At 35.2% G+C, this 24,603-nt stretch overlaps 2 protein-coding genes across 3 annotated transcripts; one reads left to right on the plus strand and one right to left on the minus strand.

Moving 5' to 3' along the window:
• The first annotated feature begins 1,972 nt into the window (after positions 1-1,972).
• LOC143459530 (adhesion G protein-coupled receptor A3-like) lies at positions 1,973-16,527 on the plus strand. 2 transcript variants are annotated; one of them, XM_076956733.1, is made up of 30 exons: positions 1,973-2,234; positions 2,763-2,863; positions 3,666-3,746; positions 3,975-4,046; positions 4,397-4,468; positions 4,932-5,003; positions 5,542-5,711; positions 6,711-6,823; positions 7,023-7,149; positions 7,343-7,530; positions 7,813-7,923; positions 8,129-8,287; positions 8,551-8,715; positions 8,873-9,046; positions 9,405-9,487; positions 9,556-9,860; positions 9,989-10,155; positions 10,426-10,559; positions 10,903-11,008; positions 11,202-11,353; positions 11,545-11,637; positions 11,739-11,906; positions 12,059-12,149; positions 12,367-12,534; positions 12,763-13,027; positions 13,170-13,393; positions 13,564-13,719; positions 14,008-14,129; positions 14,238-14,440; positions 14,862-16,527. In XM_076956733.1, the coding sequence occupies exons 1-30, from the start codon at positions 2,115-2,117 to the stop codon at positions 15,434-15,436; spliced, it is 4,737 nt and encodes a 1,578-aa protein (XP_076812848.1). In that variant the 5' UTR covers positions 1,973-2,114; the 3' UTR covers positions 15,437-16,527. The 2 variants fall into 2 exon arrangements, with proteins under 2 accessions (XP_076812848.1, XP_076812847.1); XM_076956732.1 differs by having other exon boundaries at positions 1,974-2,234; positions 14,005-14,129.
• Positions 16,528-18,128: 1,601 nt separating this feature from the next.
• Positions 18,129-20,816, minus strand: LOC143461060 (E3 ubiquitin-protein ligase MARCHF5-like). Its single transcript, XM_076958816.1, has 6 exons — positions 20,637-20,816; positions 20,314-20,519; positions 20,019-20,149; positions 19,616-19,800; positions 18,790-18,955; positions 18,129-18,544 (listed from the first exon to the last, which is right to left on the minus strand). Exons 1-6 carry the CDS (start codon positions 20,792-20,794, stop codon positions 18,419-18,421), a joined length of 972 nt encoding a protein of 323 aa, XP_076814931.1. The 5' UTR covers positions 20,795-20,816; the 3' UTR covers positions 18,129-18,418.
• Positions 20,817-24,603: the final 3,787 nt, after the last annotated feature.

Consider the following 24,603-nt stretch of genomic DNA (forward strand, 5'->3'; position numbering starts at 1 on the left):
GCACTACTTGAAACCGGGAGGATTTCTTATCGCTGGAGCCCTGGTTACCGAGCTAGGCCTAGCCTAGCATTTCTGCATTTGTGCAAGTTCCCATTGTAGCCTAGGAGTCACGAAAGGACTGAAATGGAAAAACTTTTTTTCGGTGTAAAAGTTAGTTTAAGTTAGGCCTATTTATAGGGTTTACTTGAAATTAGGTGTAGAATGAAGGAGGAACAATTTGTGTTTAGGCTATTATAGGCTATGTTAATTACATTTAGTTAGGTTAACAAGAAATAACTTCAAGCAATGTACAAATGTTTTTCCAGTGAAACAGTGAATATGGTGAATCGAATAGGCTTATATAGTATTTAGGCCACTAAAGAAAGTGCCTCTTTTACTGTAATTAGGTTATGCGGTTGCGGCACGTAAAAGGTTTGTGGTTGCAAGGCCGGATTTACCAATAGGCTAGGCAGGCTGAAGCCTAGGGCCTCAAAGTCCAGGGGGCCTCGAAATTCAATTTCGAAGTTTGGGATTGATGTCGATTTAATTGCTTTAGAGAATCCATTTTCTATGCATAACTACTGAGGGAATTTTGACACCTTTAGTATACCATTTTGTACCAAAGAGATACCAAAATTACGAACATGTAGATAGTGCCTTTTTTTTAATTTTTTTTTTTAGGAACATTGGTTGCTTTCTCCTGTTTAAGATGTACCGATGGCAACCCTGGGTATAGGCCTCACAAATGGAATAGCCTACGGCCTCTCATGGTCTAATTTCGGCCCTGTGTGGTTGCCACCTGCTGGTTAGGAGAGCTGAAAGTTAATGCATCTTGAACATTTTACTCATCATGCCAATTTATAGTAAATAAACCAAGAAATGAGGCTTCAGTGTACGCCATCACGCCAAAAGTTTGGTTTGTGCACACACGATTTTGCACAACCAATTTGCTTCATTATATATTTATAAGTGAAATTATGTTACCAGTATTAGTCAGCCAAGTGCCCCAGCAGGCAAGCTGTTAAAACTTTTACATAATGTTCCAATTATCAATGGTGTATACTGTCGTTTTCCTTGGTACTTTTATAATGGCCTATATTGTGATATGTATTAGAAAATATAATTTTATTGTAAATAAGCACTAAACATATAGCAGATATATCAGTCAGATATGAAGTTATGCCTTGGCAAACATGTTGTTGTCAGCCTGGAAAATATTTTTGTCCTTGGCAAAAATATTCTGGTATTTTATCAGTTTTCACTTGCAATGTGTTACAGTAGAACTCACCTAAGCCGTTGCCTATCGCTTGGTCCCCACAGAAAGCCTATTGTTTTCTGTAGTATCAATTTCGGCTCAGTCATCTTAACCTAACTCGTCTATTTGTTTAATTTGTCATTGTTCTTGGTTACAATGAGTGGAATAATTCGCTTAACTCGCTACCGTTCTTGCTTGTATGGCCAAAATAATTCACATAAGTAGTCAGGCTTTTAAAACACTTGACGACGAGAAGAGACTAGCTATAGTGAATAGAAAATGTCGGTTTTAAAAGCGCAGTTTTGCTTTTACTATCGAATGGAGAGTCGTGTTCTGTCTTCTGCAGAAAACCATCAAACCGGTTATGATTGTAGCAGCTTAGGGCTGTTAGGTATGAGGTAGTGCCTGTTTAGTAGATTTACGCTAAAAGGCTAGTTTATGTACAAAATTAATATCAAAATATCTAGACATGCATTAAGTTTTTACCAAAAACTATTTACAGAGTTTTTTTAATCTAAATGTAGTACCTCAAAATATGCAATAAAAAATTTGATTTTGTGTTGTTTGCCTAAGTCAAATTTTTTCCATTCCTCTTAAGGTAGTGACTTAGGCAAATTCTACTATATTGGCTTGTACTCAGTGTCTTCATTTAACTCCATAAGCTGCTTTATACCTTTTTTAAAGTTATCATTGTTTTACATTGAACTAAAAATGTTTAAGCTTTTATATCTTGCCGTGTTTAAGTGAACAGTAATGGTGTTTTTTTTCATTTATACGTATTAGTGTATCACTAAACCAGTTCTGCTAATTCATATAAATGCCAAACAAAATGTGGAAGATTGCACTTGGTCTAATGAGAAATATAACCAAAGGCAATTGAATGGAATTCTTGGGAATAATACGATTGATGTTTTGTCTCTTTTTTGTACTTTTCTCCATCAATCCGGTTTTGTCATGTTTCTTTTTGGATTCATCAGCATGTGGATGTCAGACTGTCACGGTTCGTATGGTTACATTACACATGTAATATATGTCATGCACACATCGGCTACATTACTCTGCTCTTTTACAATTGTTTGTCACAAAAGTTGGGCCAAGGTGGTAACTTTTTTGCATTCAACAATATATTTATATATTAAAAAAAGTTTTCACTAGCATTCTTATTTTGTCAGCTCTGTATTTTAAAGAGTGAACAAAAATTTGCGGTTACATAGAAACTTTAGACTACAACAGCTATGTTTTCGGCTTTTTTAGTTTGTATTAAGTCATTTATTCGTCATATGTGCCATATCTTTATCAATATATATAAATCATTATGCATAGTGCAGTGATATATCTCACAACTTAACTTAATTCATTCTTGGAGGCTGTTTAAGTTCAAAGCATTTTTAAATTTCAAAGCAATATTTTAGCGTTAGATATTTGGAAAGTATATAATATTTAATACTATGCTCATGGAAAATGCCGTTAGTGTAGTTTCATACAAATGGCAATTCAAATGTATAAAGCTATGTTGATATTGTTGCAGTTTCAGAAACAAAAAGGAAAAGGTGCCTACTGTCACCAGGTCACCAACTACCAAGATATATTTCTGCACACAAAGAAACCTAGCCTTGACATCATTTCAATGTAAGTAGTGGTGATTTCTATAAAATTCGTTATCATATTTATTTGAGAGCAAGTTGCACAAAAATGACAGAAAGTCCAATGAAAAAAGCAGCAAGAATTGTTATTAAACGTAAGGCAGCGACCAAACCTATATTTCATCATAATTAGGATATATATTCATACATCTTGTTCCAAAGATGTGCAGGAAAGTTGATAGAACAAATTGCAGGTAAATTTAGATTAAAGGATATGTTTGCCTGAAGTTTTAAAGTTATGATACATGTACTTTGTTGGGTTAGGAAAATGTTCTAAGATGTTAAAAATAATATAAGCCGCATTTACAAAGGTGTTCATAGAGCCTATAAGTTGTGGTTTATATTCAAACTAATACAGCATATAAGGGTCTAAAACCTTCTGGTATATATGTATATATATATATATATATATATTAAACAAAATACCATTTATTATGACATCTGTAATTATCAGTATGCATATATATATATATACATATATATATATTTCTCGATCTTTAGTTTGACTTAGGAAGACTTGAATTTGCTGTAAAATACCATGTGGTTGCAATTGTAATGATAAAAGCAAATTCTTATCCTGCCCTTATCATTACAATCTTTAGTTTTTTTGAAATAAAAATTAGGAATGATTAATCTGATCTACATACTCAAAATACTTTTGGAAAAATTATGACTAGGCTAAATCAGTGTATATGCCGTATTTGTATCATTAATGTTGAGCTTATTCAACTTTTTTTGCCTAAACAATCAATGATGTTCTTTTGTTAAAATATTATTCTTTCTTTCAGTGATTTAACAAACAATGGAATTGAAGAACTAACCCGGAGTTTTTTTCGTTCATTGCCTGCTCTGAAAAACACGCTTAAACTGTAAGAGCACATTTATATACAATTTAGGGATCGTTATTTGTTAGGTATACTTGAGTTTATCCCTAATTTGTGTTATTTAGACTCGTCTGCAAATAGATAAATATTATTTATATTCATAAGTATGTAGATATTATTTTATGTGGTGGTATAACGCATAAAATTGCCAATACTGACTATTCAATTGTTATTGTTGTGCACAAATCTTAAAGAAGCTTTTATAATTTGCAGTTTACTGGGTGAAAATCAGTTAGGTCATATAGCACCAGGTGCATTTGCTGATTTTCAGAATCTGAAATTTCTGTGAGTATTAACTTTTAAATCCACATATATATACCTCATATTATTTATTAAAAAATCACATTTCCCCATTGTCTGATTGTGAACCTTTCGCCCCAAACTTTAAATGTTAAGGGTCTCTTTCTTTGCTTACAGAGACAACTTCATGTGTTTATTTTTGTGTTATGGTCTTGGTTTTGATGTCTTGAAACAGACAACCATGTAATTAGAGCTGCCTTTTCTTGTCGAAGTGGAAACCATTATTTTTGTGCTTTTTTCCATCTTAACAAAGTTTTCTTAAAGCGATTACTTAATTTGAAATTAGTCGTCGTTAAAAGGTGTTTTATTATTGTTTACAAGCCAAATATTTGCAGAAATTTAAGCTCCAATAGCCTTGGAAGAATAAACAAAGAAATGTTTACAGGCCTTCCATCCCTGCAAAGACTGTGAGTTAAATTCTTTCCACCAAATATTTGTTTATGACAAATTTATCAATCCAGTTTAAAGCGTTATAGGAATTTTAAAATGCCAATCATAGCAAAAATGATAAATGACATAGGAAATATTAGGAAAATTTTATTTCCCTCTGACACGGCTTAAGCAAGAAGTCTTTATAGGTGTGCTGGGCGTTTATAATGTGATTTTGTATATATAGGTTGCGTGAATAGTTTTCAGTAAAATCCTTTATGTTATGTATATAATTACGCACATGCTGTGGATACACTTTCTGTATGAATATAATGTTAAGCATTCAAAATGTTTATCACTTACTATCACCTAGTTTGTTTAATATAACATGTTTTTATTTAGTTTAAATTAGTTCTTTTGTGAAATGCACTATGTCATAAAATAGTACTTATTCACATAAATATCTTTTGTAGTGATTTTAAACATTGATTTTATTTTCAGGATTTTAAACTACAATATGTTTCCAATAATCACCGGTGATGCATTTACAAACTTACATTTGCTTAAACGACTGTGAGTCATCAAAGTTCTTAAAATGTTTCCGTAAATTACCAGATAAATTATCACTTTTTCATGTGTGTTTCTTTGCCAAATTGGTATCCTGTACATGTCACCTACAGTGATTAATGCTTTGGTGTGTTAATTTTATGTTTACTGTATCTCTTCACTTATCTATGACTCTGATAAAACCAGATTGGTTTGCTGTGATCAATAACTATATAAGCTAACAGTATAATGATAAACTTTGAGTTTTGGCCAAATCTTCAGGCTATTTAAAACCTTGGTAGCACAATAATATCTATCCCTGCTGGAAATCCATATTGAAATTATAACTATTATGAATATGGTCAATTATTTTATACCGATAAATAAGTGATCAACTTAATTACTTCCTTATTGCTTCCTTTTTAACGAATTGCAAAAATAAATTCACTTTATTAGTTTCTTCTACATATATGGTTACATGTTTCTAGGTTAGTTTTGATTATGGTTCTAAAATTTAACTAGTCAAAAAACATTAGTGGCAACATGTTTGTTTATACTTTGGCAGTGACATTGCATCCGACTACCTGGTATGTAATTGCCTGATGGACAGTTTCGTCGCTTGGTATCGGTCAAACGTGACCAACAAGATCAAATTAACCGGTAAATGCCACTTGCCCCTTAATCAGGATGGAAATAGAACAGCACTAAGGAAACTTCGAAATAATCTCAGTTGTGGTATGTAAGGTTGTTTACTATCCTGTCGGTATTTCGCTTTGTAGTTATTTTTGTACTGGCTTACTTATGGTGTGTTGAGTTGTGCTCGTGGCTATATCAGGTTGTATCTTGCTTACTGGATAAAGTTTTTTGCTTGTTTTTAACTAACTATGTCAACTGCTCTTGTTGTAATGACTTTATATGCAACATATTTACCTAAGCATTTACATTAGTGTTTTGTGTATAAATGTCTTTGTTTTATTCAGTGCAAACAGGTGTAAAATGGTTTAATGAGTATTTTCCATTATAATTTTACCTGTTGTACCAAAGACATCAATTTTAGCATCAAACAAAATTTGAAAAGTAAATATTTGCGGTTAATTTGCCAAGAAATGATATGGTTTAATAGGGCTATATACCTTTAATCTTTTAAACAGCGTGAAGCGCATTCATTGGATTTGGCACAAGCTAAAACTGTTTGAGCGGCACTACTCAATTATTTACATCAATCATGTTTGATGTAACTAAAATTCTTCATGTCAAACTTTATTGCATGAAGATAAGGCTGTCAACACAAATGCCTATCTGTCTGCTTGTTGTTAAAACAAACATTAGGTTTTTTGTTCCATTCTTGTGTTTTGATAGATAGTCTTTGAAAGCAGGTGTGACTTTGCTAAAAATGACTGCCGATTTTAAAGCAATGTCATATCATAACAGATTTGCAAATATCACTTAGTGATCAGCATAATGTTGTTTTGTTTTAATAAACAGTTGATGTCTTTCATCATCTGATCATGAAACTTGTTTATTACAGTCAGACTTACACAAGCTTCTTCCACTGCCCTCACACTTAAATTTATTGTTGCAACTGGTCTCATCTGTTTCCCACTTCTCAGCATACTCCTTTTTGCAATGCATTTTATTTTTCAATTTCTTTCATTTGTTAAAAGGTTATGTTTTCTGTGTTATTGTATTAGTGGTTTTAGATAACGTTTGCTTACACTTAAATTTTATGTTTAGATGTTATCAATGACCTTCCATATTTTCAAATTCAACCATCCCAACGACAGGTTGTGTTCGAAGATGATCAGGTCATACTGAACTGTGAGGGTACTGACTTGGTTGAATCTAAGGTATCACAATCTTATTAACAACCACAGACAGTATTGTAATTCAATTTGATCATACAGTTATATTGTTATGTATTGGCAGGTGGTAATGAATGGTTCTACTAGTACTTTTATCTTGCACAACGATTACTGTATCTTTTTTGGTTTAACATTGATTCATTTTTACAGCTCAGGTTGTTTCAATGTTATTTTCCACTTGTAGGTGAAATGGACACTCTATGATCAGGAGTTTGATTCATCAACAGAAGTTTTCCAGAATACAACTCTTCATCCCAATAGAACAGTCATATCTAGCAGCATTCAACTTAAGGCCGCCGCAAGACTATCTGGTGAGTAAATTGTACTGATATATTACCCACGTCTCCTTTGTAAACCATTATTATACAAAATTATGCAAAGCTAATACTCCATTAAGTTGGAAGATCGTGTTATGATTTAAGTAAACAAACCAAGTTGTTCCATCTCCTTAAAATATATAATATAGTGGTTATAGCTGTACATTGAAGCCCTTTTTTGTTGTAGGCTTGTGGAAATGTACTATCAAGTCAAATGTCTCACGAAAGTCAGACCAAGTGGATATTATTGTAATTGAAAATAATGCCACTTATTGCAATCGTGTCAATGTTACGAATGACTACGGTTTTTTCCAGTGGGTTGAGGCCATATCAGGGGCCGTTCTCACTCAAAACTGCACCCACCAGGAAAACACAGTTAGTTGCTTTTTAAGTATAACCATTTAATAATGCTGTGATTATTACCATAATGATGTGATGCTGTAAAATTCTCACAATTTCTATTTTATGTTAAAAAATAATTTTGTCCAACTGTGAATGCAAAATAGAAATGCTATATATATGTTATATCTCTTTGCAATGTTATATGAGTAATGCAATTTAAAGACTATTTTAAAAATACTGACACAATAAACTTTAAGTGCCAGTATCTATTCAATAAGTGGCTTGTAAAGTAAGTAGTAAAGTTGTTAATTTTAGGACAGGAGCCTTCCACATTTGGCTACTCGATCTTGTTTAAGCAATGGTGTGTGGTCTGAAGGAGATTACTCCCGTTGTCAATATGTAGATAATCTAGCAAGGATAATTGCGGTAAGAGGAGTGATTTTTCTTGCTTACAGGTTAACAGTTTAAAGGGTGGCGTATATATGTCAACAAGGATTCTGCTTTATACTGAAGGGCTGAGTTAATAGACAATAGAATAATGTTAATTCTAGGTAAAGGTTTAAGTGTACTGATAGTTGATGTTTCGATCTTGTCTGCTTTTTTGATGAAATTATTAATTTTTTCGTTACAGAACGATCTTCGGCAAAATATATCTGCCAACAATGCAATTACAAATTGTGCAGATATGACTAAAACTATAAGTAACATTCCAATCAAAGAACCAATTGGTCTTAAGATGATTGCTGCTCTCATGGATGAATGTCACCAGTTTTTTGTCAATTCAAATTTTGTATGTTGTTTTTTTTTACAGTTATTAACACTGCATAGTTTGCAAGAGCTTATATATATCAAGTATGAAACATGCCATCAAGCAGAAAGGCAAACAGAGAAAAAGCTTCTATAATTCAGCTCCAGCTATAATAATCTATTATTCCATTATTAATCAAGCATAACCTTGATGCCTAGAAACCCTTTGATATATATAAAGAAATGCTTATCTGATATACTTCTATTTAATCCAGTGGTTTATTGTTTGATGTCTGTTTTGCAAAGATTCCAATTGGTGACGCTTTAACAAAGCTGGCAAGTCATTCTTTGACCGCATCATCAAATGCCACTATGGCATCACAATTGTCAGCTGAATCGTGTGATAAAATCAGAAACATAGTGCAAAGGTTCACTGTAGAAATGCTGCAAAATGTATCATCATTTGTAAAGGTAAATTGCTTAAAGCTTTACTTACATACATGTATGTGTGAATGCTCATACAAATCGATAAAGTCTGCGCGATAATTTGGAAGATTTTTGTCAAGGCATGTTTAGTCATGTAAGAACGACAATCATTTGCAAGAATTCATCTATGTTTACTTTTTAGACCTCTGCAAACCTGGCAATCACAGCATACCAAAAGCGACCTTCGATGAAAGTCTTGCTTTGCAATGTCTCTCATTCCAGCAGAGACTTGCTCCTTCATTGTGATACAAATAAACCCACCACCTACCGGTCAAATACACCCATCTATTCTTTGATCTCGTCTGAACAGGCAGAGGTAACCCAACCATAAATTTTCACTAACAAACAGCGGTTTGAATACCATAAATCTGAACAGAGCAGCTGTTGGTTTTAAATAGCTTGTGCAAATATGTACTGGTATTAATTTTTTTGTAACCAGTAGTTAAACAAAGCAAAGAAAAATAAGGTGTAAATCATTCTAACTTGCAACGTTTGAAACTACAAATCATGTTAACATCAAACATTTATTACATGTAAATTTATGATGATATTTATCCTTTGCTCTGGTACTTGCTGAATCAATAGAGTTATTATTTATAAAAAGGTTACCAATACCTTTGTAAGCGAAATGGATTGTTTATTTATAATTCTTTTACAATTTTGTTTTATTTTAGGCCTCTCAACCAGCCATCATAGTGCCAACCGTGTTTAATCTAAAAAATCATCAAGTTCACCAAATTTATGTCAAAATTTATAGGTAAGTTTTAACCAAATTTCTTCATTCTTTCAACAGAACACTCATATTTATAATCTTTAACCTTTTAGGACAGGAAGCTTGTTCCAGTCATCTGAAGCACATTCAATAACTTTGGGTGAATATTCTGCTTGGAAAGCAAAATCATCTAAAAATGTTGACCCTGAAAAAGAACAATCAGAGATTGATGATTACAATAACGACAACAGAGATAATACAAAAGATTACGATCAACTTGACAACGAAAAACTTAGTGATGAATATTTGCCTGAAAAGCATGTCATCATTTCAAACGTCTATTCAGTAACAACTGATGTTAATGAGAAGTTTAATTTGACAAAACCAATTGTGATGTTATTTCAAACAAAAGAAATAGGTAAATCTACAAGTCCCTTGAACAACACAAATTCAAATTATTTTGCATAAAAGTTGTAGTAGTTCGATCATTGTGATTACTGTATACATGGAACTGTAGCTTTCATCTAATGAACTATGCTTGTTTAGTGTATTGGCCACCTAGGGATAAGCAGCATTATGTTGCGATGTGGAATGGGGAAAAATGGTTACAAAGCAATGGCTTTTGTCGGTTTAATCGAAGCAGCAAGCAGCAGAGAATGGAAAACATTACAATTGTGGAGTGTTCAGCTTTGGGTACTTTTGCAATTATTAAGGTAGCACCTTGTTTTTGTACTTTGGGTATTTCAGCGCTAAAAGTATTTTGTTTCATATAATGTTATACTTTAAAAATAGTCTTTGTGTTTTCAAATAGTTGAAGTTTTTTTTGCAAATGCAAAAATCCAGATATCTTTTGCTGGAACATCAAAAATAAATTCAGTCGTGTAAATAGAGCCAACTGAAAGAATGTACAGTGCCCATGTAAAAAAGACAACATCACATATTCTTATTTGATATTCAAGTAATTTAATCAACTATTTCTGCAGAACATCAATAAAAAGAGCGATGTTGGAGAAGCAGCGAGTCCTGTTCAACTTCTTCATCCCACTGTCTTTGTGGGATCAGGTCTTTTAACTGTCGCTCTCATCATGATCATTTTTACCTACATCACGTTTGCTAAGTGGGTGGTGTTTCTTTCCTAATACTAATACTTTAAAAACTAAAATTAAAACGTTTTTTCTCAACTTTTTAAAATCTACATTTCGGTACAGCATATGTCTATATAAGTTGTTTTATCTGCTGTACAGTATGTTTATAGTTTTGTCTAAATTGTCTCTTTTATTCTACCATTATCACTATATACCATTATATCTGTTCTATATACTTTGTTTTTCCCCTTTCTGTTCAGTTCATTGTTGAAGAAATACTTCCTTTATATCTACACTGTTGCAAAATAAACGTTAACCGCCTAAATCAAATGCAGTGAAAATACCAGCAAACAAACCTTACACTTGTTTTCACAGTCTGGTCATATCGCGAGACGCTCGTCACATGGTCATCAACACATGTTTCCATATTCTGCTTGGCGTGATCGCATTTGCTATTGGCGTATGGAGGGTCGATGAAAAGGTAACATAGCTCTTCCACGAACTCTGCTTTCAAATTTAAGTCTTTCATGCGGTTGGAGCGGAAAGTACTGCGTATTCAGCTAGCAGTTAAAATATATGTTTATGATAACTAAAGCAATGAAATAGTGCTCTCTTAATTAAAGGTTGGGTATAGCAATTAACCGCTTTAGACTATTTATTACGTTTTGATTCAGGTTTTCTGCTATAGTGCCGGCATATCGCTGCATTATGCTTCACTTTCTGTATTATTATGGATTCTTCTTTCGGCTCGAAACATCAGCAAGGAAATGCTACTTTCCCAGCAACCGCCCACCCTTGAACCCAAGCCCCAGCGTCCCATGCTAAGGTAGGGTTTGTGGTGCTAAATCTTTATTTTGAAGATCCAGTTTGATATTTTGTAAGCCTTAAATTACTTAATGACTCTTTCAATCATCTTTTGTATGATGTAACCATAGATTTAACTACTTTTTTATGTGTCAATTTCCGCTCTTTTTTCTTACAATGCAGTCATAAGCATACTTACGTTTCTTTGTTAAGATTTTACTTACTCGGTTCTGGCATCCCCATAATAATCTGCGGCATCACTGCTGCTGCCAAAATAGAGAATTACAACGGAGATGAAAAGAAATAGTAAGTAGATCTGAAGAAAGAACAATTTTCTACTTCGCTAAACTATATACCTGTTCGTAAATTATAAGTATAAGGTGGTATTTATGCCGAGTTTTTTGCAGTTGTTGGCTATCTTGGGAGACCAGCTTGTATGCTTTTTACGCACCTGCGGCATTAATGACGATCGGTTGCATTCTTGTGCTTCTGCGTATTCTCGCTACTTTGAACTGTGCTCCCACCAGTGAACTCAATACACAGCATAAACATTTGTATGGAAATGATGCTGACATGTGAGTAATTTTGAACTTTTCTATGTCTGTTGTTTTAAGTTCAGCGAAGTTTTATAATGCCAACTTGACTGCGGTTACCTAAATACAACGAACCCATCCATTTTTTGAATGATCGTTAATACTTACTCGTTTCTCTTCTTCAATACCGTCAGCGACGAAGGCACTCCTCTTAGATATCGGGATTCAACGTACAACGGTAACACCCTCAATGACCCTTGTCTGCTTGGCCCACTCCCGAAGGAGGTTTGTGTTCATTGTTTATGCGTTATGCATCTGTCCGTATTCCAAACCGCGTTTAAAACGGTCGCAATACCCCATCACGTGCGTTTCATAATGGCATATGATATGGTATGCGATACCTGTCGATTATTTCACTTAAAGGTTGAAAATAGTTGCCCTTATATTAATGCTTTGCATTAGCGTTTTACGTTTTATGTTTCAAAGTTACCCTCATTGTTAGATTGACAACGAGCATAATTTTCGGACGCGACTTCGCGGTGTGTCATTGCTTCTTTTCTTTTTCGTGGCAACATGGGTGTTCGCCGCCTTGTCCGTGGCAGCTCCTCAATTGCAACCGGATACTTATGGAAATGCGATGGATGAAAGATTCGACTACCAGATATACAAGGTATATAAACTGTATAGTGTATATAACTTGTATAAACGAACACATTGCTGCAGTGTCTATCGAAAGATACTCCCTTAATTAGAAATTTTTTGCATTTTAAAGGAAAGGTTTTAATTTTTTTACAAGGAGCAACGATTAATGTGTATTGTAGTATTCAGGTGTCGGTATTTTTTCAAAGATTAAGATACTTAGTCCACTTAATGATCAATATGTACGTGTTCTGCACAGGATTTTACTGAGAAATCTACCCACGCTGTTGACTTGAGTATCGTGTTCTCTTGTCTTTTTGCCGCTTTTTCATCAGCCATGGGTGTCTTTGTCTCTCTGCAACATTTACTCACGCGTAGGGACGTGGTGGCTAATTGGAAGTCTTTCTGCCAAAGGAAAAGACAAAGAACGATATCCAACGACAACGACTGTCGTAGCAATGACATTGACGTAATTACGAACTTCAAAAGCTCAAACAAATCAAAACGGGACAATGCTGCGAGTGGTAAGGATTTATTCGTGGTAGCCAATTTCCACTAGGTAGCCTGTTGATCAAAGAAATGTTAACCAAGTGCTTTTATCTGATCATTCATAGCTTGTGTGCCGGTTGCTATTCCATATAATTTCAGTAATAAATAATTTCGCAGTCACGGAAGGCAATACATTGGAAACAGTTTTGCATACTACCGGTGGAGACGTAACATCGTCAAACTTATCACACGAAGCTCAAATGAAAACATCGAATCACTTTAACGAAAACTACTTCATCGTGAACAGCATGTGTAGTGGAGATGACGTGTCGAGCTACAAGGAACCTTCGCGAAGTGACAACAGGCACAAGGGCAAGACAAGGTCTACTAATGCTTCTACGGTAGGTGCCGTTACTATCATTAGAGAGAATGTCACTCAAGTGTACGTCAACTGCTGCTCAAGGGCAGCTCAGTTGTTGTTTGAGTGCGATTCGAGCATTGCATTGTCTTTCCCCGTTCACCATCCAAATTGACCAGGTTGTTTTCCAATGATTTTCGTCTTTGCTTGCAGACGACTGGTTGCAACAGGCTTTATTCGACCGGACACCAACACAGTAATAAAATCGATTCGTATGGAAATTGCCACCATCGCCATAGTGATCACCAGTTTTACAGACACCATTACACCATAGATGGTTCCAAGCCAATTAAAATAACAAATCTACAAGTAGGTGTCTTTTGCAGTGTTATGTGTTATAACAAAATTCTGCGGCATTATTCGAAGGATTTGTCCGTAAAATTATACTGAAAACACAGCTTATACGAAAAACGCGGAGAGCATTTGTTTTCATAGAGCAAGCGATACTTTCATATTCACATTAAAAGTATTTTTGTTCATGTTTTGAGAATCATCTGAATATTTCAAGTTATTTTTACAACTGTTTTGAAAATACCATAATGGCGACAAAACATAACTTTGCTCCACAAACATGACGTCAGCATTTTCTTGCAGCAGCACCGCCATGACTCGAGCATGACTGAACACAGTTTTGACGAAACGCAGATGAAGATGCACACCATACCTGTTGTAATGCAGACTGCTCAACCGAAGATAGACAACAGCGCTTTGTTTCATAAGTAATTTACTTTGTATGCATCCTTGCTTCATAAAACAGAACTTAAGAAAAACAGTAACTTTCAGCAACAGCTTTAAACAAGATGACAATTGTTATTCATTTTTTCCAGATACCAAAAGATTCGCAAAAATCTGGAAGCAAAGCGAAATCGTCAGCGCAAACTCACCGTGCTCCGGGAGTACGCTCAGGATCCGCTCACCAGTAATGATGAGAAGGATGGGAGCAGGGAAAAAGATCGCAACGAAACCACCCCCTTGGTAGTGGACCAGTACGGCAAGGACGATGCTTATAATGACAACCTTGCTATAAACGGTGAGTTTTCAAAATGCAGCGCCTTGTTGATTTTGCCTGAAAGGAAAGCGTAGTATTGAATACGAAAATATAACCTCACATGTAGCGATTTTTTACAATTCTTACCTAAAATGGATTTTTTTAACTCAAAATCGGGAGATGAAGAAAAAGTGTAAAATTCCCGAAAATGCTTCTGGCCAGTAAGGGTCATTACAAGAAATATATACGAATGAAAATAGAATTAAAAAAAAACGTTTTTTCACCTCAGCAATGTGCAATTCACAGATGATTGCATACCGTATATTAGGTAAAACAATACATAATTGTATATAGCGTTGCACTAGCACCTTATGCAACTTCTACACTGTACAATTGTACATACACGCAGTGCCGCTTAGTACACATTTTAAGGAAGCTTTTTCAATGAACTTATGTTGAGTAGAATACAAGAAAGCGGACATGAACGAGAAGTTTAACAACGGGATCGATCTAGAGCAAAATTACCGACCCTTGCTTATCTCTTCCCCAAGTCGCAAGAAGGAGGAATCGAAGCCACCAAGATTGAGCAGAAATCCCAACCTCGCTTCGAACTATAAGCGCAGGTCCTCTCAGCAGAATAATAAAGCCCAATCCTCCAGAATGGGTTCAAACAGAAGAAGATCGTCAGGATCTCGGAGGAAGCCAGGTCAATTGAGAAGTCATGACCCTAACCGGGATAAGAATCCAGCTGCAGTAACCGCAGTGAACAGCACCACCGTCTTGAAAGACGCGGAGATGGATATGTCGCTTCACGGGATATCAAGTAATAACACGCCAGCTCAAACCTCGCACAAAAGCCACAGTTATTTAACCGCCAGTGACGTGCTCTCTTCGTCCTTCCATGTACCATCGAGAAAAGCATCTAGGTGCGAACTCGACGGTTCAAAACTCGCACAACGAAATTCGACGACTAGTAAGGCCCCCGATGCTAATGATGACGATGTTTTCAACAACGAGAGGGCCGAGACTACTCTTTAAACTTTTTGTTTTTTTATATTGTTCATATGTCTGTTCATATCAAAACAATGCTTTAGTGCCGTCTTTTCATCTTTTATTATGATGCGCTTTTTTACACAACCTTGCAGTGGCATCATTTCATTGTGAGTATTTCTTAATCAACTAATTCTATGAAACAATTTATTTTGTTACGAGCTTGCGGTATGTTAAAGTCGCTTGATAATTGTGTTTGCTTATTTTGTACATCTTGCGTTACATTTTTAAGTCGCCAATCGATTAATTATGTCAAATTTTCCTGACAATACCTTGTCGTGTGTAGTAGTTTGTTTTAATTTCATTGGAAATTTGGCTTAAACTAAAAAATGACATCATTTACTTTTATTTGATAGCGTTATCTTTATCAAAACCAAGTATCTTACCTTACACCAATGCTCGGTTAAGTTATTGAAATCGGCTTGCAAAAAAGCCTTGTTTTACAGTGTAGACACTTTTAATCACTCAGGATTTTCGAGAGTGCCTTTAAGTATATTTCAGACATATTTTACCTATACCTTAAAGAGGTACCTAGAGTGCTCTGCGCCTGCAACAAACGTGCTGTTTAATCAAAGTCTAATTTTATGGCGATTTGCGTTGAAAGTTTTTTCTAATATGTGTATGTCTATCGCATTCCGTTTGTCTATTTGTGGCTTGTGCCCGTACATGTAAACTTGCAACCATTTTCCTCAGCTGATGTTGAAGTAATTCGTGAAATGTCTGGTTGAATTGTTTGTCGACAAAAAAGATTTTTGACCGAAATTAATTTCCAAAATTAGTGTTTTAATGTAAATACTCATTAGAACAAGCAGTTCATATGTGGTATTGTATTGTTTTGCGGAAGTTACACTTTTTGATACTAACATTACGTTAAACTGCCAAGTAACATTGCCTTCGTTTTTGTGCGTTTTAGTGTCGGAATTTATTATACAAAAACACAAAATCACCAATGTTACATTAGAATCACTTATTTGAATGTTTTACACCTTTCTATTAATTGATTTTGTGGATGTTTATAGTTGCCTACCTCTCCGATTTGGCTAAAAACTTCAATAAAAAGTTAACCAAAGTTGTGGAAATTGTTCGTGTTTAAAATGATAAAATCAACCAACCAAGGCAAACCTTTCTCTGCTGTAGCCTTATAGATAAAAAGGTTTGGGCTGCAGCTCACAATAAGCTGGTTCAGCTGCATACCCGCATCTTTAAAGACATGTTACCGTTATTATAATGTTTATTAATCCATTTGATGGTTACCGGTAGTTTAAACACCAATAAAGAGTGTCATGTAAAGACTTAAACACCACGTAAAGAGTGTCATGGTTAACAACATATTCCCAATTGTGCCCATGTCTACCTCTTAGCGCACAGATTTAAGGTTAGTTTGTACATAAACTAAAATCGCTTTAAATTCAGTTATCAATACGACCACCATGTAATTGTGGTATAGATTAATTCGCCATAAGTTGTCAGTTGATTAACATGGCCTACTTTCTTTCTAACAAAGACTGTGGTTTACTCCGATGGTGATCGTCTGGCATTAAGTTCGATTCCCGTATCACACCTGGGGCTGAATTTCATGCGGATTAAATACACGTCATGGTGGTCAACAAACCAAATTTTGCATTTAATTTTGGTATAAGTCACGAGCATAATAAGGTATTCCCCCAAGGGGATTTTTACTATGGTCACATGGTCGATCAAGTGAACGTTCGGGATTTCTCTGGATACAAGCCTGCTATACTAAACCTAACATATTCAATTATTAAATGTAAAGATGAAGTCAGTCAGGATGTATACAAAAATAGAAAGCCATGCAACAATAGCAATTAATTAGTTACTATAAAGATGTGAAATGATTTGGCAGTGACATGTGGGCAATTGGATAAATAGAAATACCTATCAATACGCTTGTAAATAAACATGGCTGGTTATAAAGGCTTGGTAAACATGTGCTTATATTTTCACAAAAATTCAAGCCGTGTATACTTTTAAAAAACACTTGTAAATTTGACATCACTTTCACAGTTTTACAATCTTGTTTGCAACTAGGACGCGTTAGAGCACCAAGACTCGATTTTCACTGCTGATATCATGAAATACAGTCTCTTGTAAGCAATTGCTGTAGCCCTTGTGATGCTTTTTTTCTCAGTTTAAAGCAGAAGTTCTTCTCTTAACAAAACGACATGATTTGAAATTTTATTTTTTGTCTTGTTCCAAGTCATTATACCCAATTCTGAATATAGCTGTAGCATGTATTTTTTTTAATAGTAAGTAATCTTACATGGGCTGTAACCATAGATATCCTATAAAACACTGACTGACTGGGTCCCTTAATGGCGGAATCGCAAAGTTTCAATTTGGCTTCAATTCCAGAGGCGAGTTGAGCGATCTAGTGTTTTATAGGATATCTATGGCTGTAACCCACACATTATTATATCAGCTGATCCCAGAAAACTTAAAAATACGTAAATTTACAAATATCTAAATCAAGAAGACTTGTTTAAAAAAGGTTTATAAACACTTCTTGTTGGATCCCATCAAAGCAATCTCAAAGATGCAGCTGACTTCTAAATATGACACTAGTAAGAAGCCATACAACTCACAATTTTAAGAATGAAAACATTTCCACTTGGGTTCCTCCTATAGACTTTTATAGTTTGGGCCAATTTAAAAGCATACATAATTTGGATGTATTTTATTTTTAATTTTTACAATATATGAGTCATATACAGTAAATATAGAAGGAAAGTAAATAAATAACAAAAAGTTTTGAAGGTTTGACTAAAATTACTAACAACTAAAAAATACATAATTCATACAACAAAACACCAAAAATCTTGTAAAAATTGTACACATAGTCTTGGCTTGTTTGCTTGAATGGGTGATTCACACTTTCATGAAGATTCTACAGACCAGAAAATCAGAAAAATGTCAACAAGATAAAATCAACAAAACTTTGCGATGGGATCTTCATGTTGGAGTGCCTTCCTCGGTTTCATCAAAGTTTGCAATTCTCCTCCGACCAAGCCTGGAGTAAATTTGCTGCTTTAAATAAATCTTCAAGACTCCTTTGATTGCAACAAACGCAATGCCTCCCTGGTAAAAAAGTAAGGATGACATGGTTGGTATTCTGTAAATATAACACTTTACTTTCAATACAATTTTAGTGCTTTTACACAGTATTGCCTTACCTTCAGTAACAAGAAAAGTTAAATAAACAAATTTTACAAGATTTTAGATACTATTAACTTAAAACATTAAAGGCATATATATACGTCATATATTTCTTTGCATTTGCTATTCACTTATTTCAGCCCATTGTCTGTATTACTTTAAATTACCAAAATACTTCTCTGCAGATTTCCATCAACATTTCGAAAAATGAGCTTTCCACAAATTGTTGCCACGGTTGGAAAGAACATTGCTCCACAAAACACTCTCGTGAATTTAATTTCACTGGCTGGCGTTTCCTGGGGTTGGGTTGGACGTATTGGAGTTTGCTCATATCTGAAAAAAAATAATTTATGAATAATATATTCAAGTGATTAGGTCTCTTAGTTACCGTATTTTACGGACCATAAAGCGCACCCGATTATAAGGCGCACTGTCAATAAATTGCTTTGATTAGTTTTTTGTTCATACATAAGGCTCAGCGGGCTATAGAACGCAACGTATTTTAAGGAGTATGGGTTGCCGTATAAAGTATGGGTTGCCGTTGGTTGGTTGGTTGATTGAGTATGGGTTGCCGACTGCCGTATAGTATCGGTACTGGTTTTGAGTGTAGGCAATAAAGCACTACTTGATCCATACATTAGGCGCACCGGCTTATAAGGCGCACGATCAATTTATGAGGAAAAAAAAGGATTTAAATTGTGCCTTATGGTCCGTAAAATATGGTATATAAAGCAATTTATTTGTTAGACCTCATATGCTAAATGTTTCCAAGACTGAATATGTGGCACGTGTTAAATGTTATTGTTGCTTATTGTTGCGATTGTAATTGTTGTATCATTGTCCAATAGTGTGGCAATTAGCAATAATTAATTATCGTGTCAAATTCAAATCTTATTTAACACTATCCTCAAAGACGGTTTTAAAACAACAACCATATCTACGTGACCAAATCACTTCCAATATATTGCAGGTTTAACTATTATAGTAACTTACTCAGGAAATAAAAAGTTTAGCAGAGCAAATTTGTGAGCGTGACGCCTCCACATACGAAGAAAGTATTCATCCCACTGAATCATCTTACCCAGGACAAGGCCAACTGGTATTGCTGGTAAACCAATGAGAAGAAAAAGTGGATCGGCTCTTTCCATCATGTCCAATCCTTCTTTGTGGCCTAAAACCTACGAATTCATTGTCTTGGAGCATTATTTTGATGGGGGAACATAAACTATACATACATACCATATCATAAACTTTGCTTGTCATGATACAATGAGTTAGAGGGTTGCTTATCACTGTTGATTGCAAGTAACACGCAAAAAGAATTTATCAGATTCAAGTCTCCGCAATCAAAACTGTAGTACCAATTAACACTTTCTTGCTAGCAGCAGAAACTCACTTGCATAACAGTGATTGCTCCATAAGTTACAGCAGTCCAATAAACAGACCCCAACAGCATGCCAGTTGCTAAGAATGGAGAAGCCTTGTATATTAAACGATCAATTGTTTGAATAATACCACAAAATTTACCTAAAAGAGTAATGAATTCCTTGTTAAAAAAGAATAAATGCAATTACAATATGGTCTACGAATTGAAAACAGACATTGGTTTAAAATGTTCGAGCGTTAACTTTCAACATACTAATTTCAATGTAAAGCCTTCTAGGATTGCTACCAAGCATAAAGATTCATACCAAATGGAGGGAAAATAATAACATATTCTGTGTTGCATTGTGGGCATGAAACTTTAGTGTAGGAGTGTCCTTTTTGTTTCTCATCAACCCAGCGCATCAGGCAACTGTGATGAACCCACTTGGTTGTCCCCCGGCACCTACAAGGTTTAATCCACTGGGCTGTTGCGTCATCAGACTCGTTTCCAAAACAAACCCAGCAACTTTTCCTAAATAAAAAAAAAAATTAGGTAAATTTGTCTTGTTAACAACAAATTTCATATCAAGGTTCTTTGTAGAAAAGCAAAACAATTTTGACGCAGAAAGTGTCATGGCACTCAGCATACTGTAAATCAGTGCTTGCATCCTGTGTTTGTTGGACTTGAGCTGCAGATACAGTGACACTGACTTTGCCATCTTCATCCTCAACTTCAACTAAAACTTCCTCGTTTTCCGAGAATTCTTCTTCTGAAGATGTGGTTTCATTTTCACTGTTTTCCATCATTAGTTTTAGAAAAAATAAACAAAAACCTACACATATTATAACGATAGAAGGGTAAATACAAATTACCAAATAATAAAAAAATATGTGAACAATAACAAATCGTTATAGATCGTAGCTGCCTACTGGTGATACATCAATTATACAGTAAGTGGCTTAGGAGGTTGGGCTTATTTGTGGCTGGCAACATGTTAATGTTGTCCCTATCTACTATACCAAGGAAGACTAGGAGGGTCTCCTTTTCTTTTGCATGCCCATATCAAAAACAAGTTTTGAGGTATTATTACGGCATAATTTCTTTTCCGGTATCACATAACTCCATCTCACTCAGACTCATGCCTTCGTACAAAAATCCCACATACGCTGTGCCTATATCATATGGTTTAATTTTTGCCATTGACTGTGCATGCAAACTCTTTTAGTCTTTCAGCAGCTAAAAAAATTAATTTCGCCGATTCTATTATAAGCAGGTCTTTATCTCACGGCAGGATTCAACGAAATCTTAAGTGTTCAGATCTGCTATCTCAGATGTGCAATGGCTACCCAGCTAGCTACGCAAGCCAAATTTTCTTCAGTGCATATCTAACACTTAGCCTATATCATAGATTGATCTAACAGCGCATTAAAAATTCCTTTTCATCAATTCCAATCAAAATTTGGCCATTCAATATGGTTAGATGTTAGATAACAGGGCGCTACTGGAAAATAGCAGGCTGTTATTTAACAAAAGCACCCATATACTTTTGGTCACGACTCTTCCTCCAAACTTCGGTGAGAATCGATAAAAAGTTCTTGGGCCTACAGGGTTTTTTGATAAGGTGTTATGTTACGATAGATAAATTTATAGTTACAATTACAAGTATTAGCCTGGACTGAAGAAATATTGAATAGGTGTACACTTCACTTGCCGTTACACATCTGCACACTTGAGTTACCGGGTCTGTACAGTGTACACCCCAAATGTCGGCGAATCTTGCCATGAAGTAGGCTACAGACCGGGTAATTATTAATTATCAAAGACTGGTAAGCACCAGTAAGGAACAAAAAGTGAGCGCCGATATGCGCGAGTGTGCACATTCTGACACTACATTGCCTGATTGCTATGTAACGTGTACACTTGCTCTAGTGTTGTGCAATAGTGTGTGTTCCAGATAGCTAGTCTATGCCGACTAGACGCAACTTTCTAATCAGCCAATCTGACCTATAGACAACACTGTGCCGGTATATCTCTGTATATTTTACCCTATGATAGCGTATACAATGTTAGAAATGATTATGATACCATACCAATAACAAAAGGTTCCACGTAAAAACGAGAACCAATAAATTGCACAACCTCTGGAAAATTACTACCGTAGCTTACCCAGCAGGTACCGTACTGTAGTTAAGCTAGCGAAAAGTGTCTGGCAAACAATCTTTGCTAGCTTTGCAAAAGAAAAGTGGGCAAACAAAAACGTTTTATAGTCGACGAACTTTTTGCTAATAAACCTGAAAGGGCAAAATAAAAAATAAAATGATCTAAAATTCCTTTTTTCGGTTTATTAGAAAAAATTCACCCAACTTAAAATTTTTTTGTTCGCCAGCCTTTGGTCGCCCTCTTTACTCTTGTACTGTATGGACTAATGCTGTATCGTATTATTTATTTTTTGCCATTAACTGTGCGAAGCGAAAGTTAGGGTGCTAAACGTTGTAGTTATAACACAAAAAATCATGCTCACGAATAATTAACGAGTAGGAAAAAGTGGCAAAGCCCAAGGACTTAAAACATGCAAGATAGCAATAATAGAACTGTGCTATAAGATGGTAGCTTAGCATGGCCACCAAACCTACAAAATGCACGTCTACACTCTATTCCAGGGGTGGGCAAATGTATTCAATGGAAGAGCCATTTGCAGAAAATACAAGTACCAGAGAGCCTCAAAATTATTTCAATATAAAAATAAGCCTTTGTTTTGCAGATTAGACACAGAGGTTTATTTCCTTGACTAGTAAACGAATAGTTTTCTTCCCACTCTAGGTTAAAACCACTGTTTTCATCTTCACATTTTCGTTTTTTTCTGGCATTACATGTCATCGTTTTCGTTTTGTAGTGTATTTAAGTAGACTAAACTGAGCTAAAGCTTACTGTCTTAGCAATGAAATTGCGTTGACTTGCTGTTAACTAACTCTTTGGATTCTATGTCTAGTGTTACGTCATAAACGAAATGCTGGGCTAAATAAAGAAAAGAAAAAGAGAGAAACGTTCATAAACGGTACTCTTGGTAGCCTTTACAATTTTTTTGGAATTTTGCGATTCAACTAGGAGAGCCACAAACAACATGCCGGAGAGCCGCAGTTTGCCCACCACTGCTCTATACTCTACAATCTACACACTGTGTCCGTGTCATACTGTCATTCAACAGATTTTCTGAAGATGGCGCAATATGAACCATAACCTAGTCCTATAGGCAGGGTTGCCATCAGTCTCAACTCAAAAATAAGGACGACTAGAAAATCAATGAGGAATACCACCTTAAACAGTGTACAACAAGAGAAAGCAACCAATGTTCCTAAAAAAAAAAAAAAAAAAAAAAAAAAACAAGACACTATCTGCATGTTCATAATTTTGGTATCTCTTTGGTACAAAATGGTATCGTAAAGTGACAAAATGCCCAAAATAAGGACAAAAGTGCCCACATCCGCCCTAAAAATAAGGACGAAAGTGAAAATAAGGACATTTCTTAGAAATAAGGACAAACATATTTTCTAAGACACGGACCTTTAAAATAAGGACAAATCTTATAAATAAGGACGGTATGGCAACCCTGCCTATATGCCTAGTGTTTATACGCGTTCAAAGTTATTTTATACATTTCCTTGTTAACCTAACTTACGGAATGTTTTATACAAATTTATAGCATAGTTACTTCAATCTTACGCCAGTTAAACCTTAAATAGCTAAAATTACTTTTTTGCATACCCTACCCATTCTCCCAACCTAACCACCTATCTTTAACAGCAGGCTGCGTGGCCACCGGCATAATACCGTGAAAAAGTCTATTCAATAAGTAATCCCCTCTAACGTAGGGTTGCCATACCGTCCGGAAAATTCCGAACATGTCCGGAATGTAGGGTTAAATTTTGCGTCCGGGAGGAATTTTAAAAAATGCTCAAATGTCCGGAATTTTATGATGGGCACTTTGGGGGAATTAGAATTGCGGGAATAATCCTGTAAATCAGGGGTGTCCAACACGTGGCACGCGACGTGTCTGACCTAGACCCTAGCCTAGAGATCACCATAGCCTAACGCCCTAACCCTAGCCTAGAGATCACCAGAGGTCAAATCAGAAATAGCCCAATAGCCTAGTGAATTCACGACACTATGTTCAAAAATCCACTCCGGTATACAATGGACAGGCAAAGCATTGCTAGTGTGACGTCATATTGACAGACAATGTGTTCATACCTCATTTTTAAAAACCGCTAGTGAGCACTAAAGAGTGTCCGGATTTTAGGCCACGAAAATATGGTAACCCTACTCTAACCCAAACTCTCACTTCATAGCTAAATTAGGCTAGTATGAGTTAGACTGCAAATTGAAATAAACGTTAATTTTCAATTTAAGATAACGTATTTTTTCCAAACTCTAATTAAATTCGAAACTAATCCCAAACTCTCACCGCTCATAACTAATTTATCTCAAAAATAAAGTTAAACAAAAAAGAACTCAAATAGGCCTACTGGCATGACTCGATCCCCAAACTCCTAGTATAAGGGCGCAGTTGCTTTCCATCACGCTGAAAGATTTCTTTTTTCCTCGACCAACTCGAGAG

This window comes from Clavelina lepadiformis, chromosome 5 (genome assembly GCF_947623445.1).
Source record: "Clavelina lepadiformis chromosome 5, kaClaLepa1.1, whole genome shotgun sequence".
NCBI classification, from domain to species: domain Eukaryota; kingdom Metazoa; phylum Chordata; class Ascidiacea; order Aplousobranchia; family Clavelinidae; genus Clavelina; species Clavelina lepadiformis.

Bases quoted from the DNA above. Each gene is read 5' to 3' on its own strand.
- LOC143459530 (XM_076956732.1), top strand. From the start codon at position 2,115: ATGGAATTCTTGGGAATAATACGATTGATGTTTTGTCTCTTTTTTGTA. The intron at 7,150-7,342 runs GTGAGTAAATTG...TTTTTGTTGTAG, and splicing joins GGCCGCCGCAAGACTATCTG to GCTTGTGGAAATGTACTATC. The intron at 11,638-11,738 runs GTAAGTAGATCT...AGTTTTTTGCAG, and splicing joins AACGGAGATGAAAAGAAATA to TTGTTGGCTATCTTGGGAGA.
- LOC143461060 (XM_076958816.1), bottom strand. From the start codon at position 20,794: ATGATGGAAAACAGTGAAAATGAAACCACATCTTCAGAAGAAGAATTC. The intron at 20,520-20,636 runs GTATGCTGAGTG...TTTTTTATTTAG, and splicing joins GATGCAAGCACTGATTTACA to GAAAAGTTGCTGGGTTTGTT. The intron at 20,150-20,313 runs GTATGAATCTTT...TTACTCTTTTAG, and splicing joins TATTATTTTCCCTCCATTTG to GTAAATTTTGTGGTATTATT.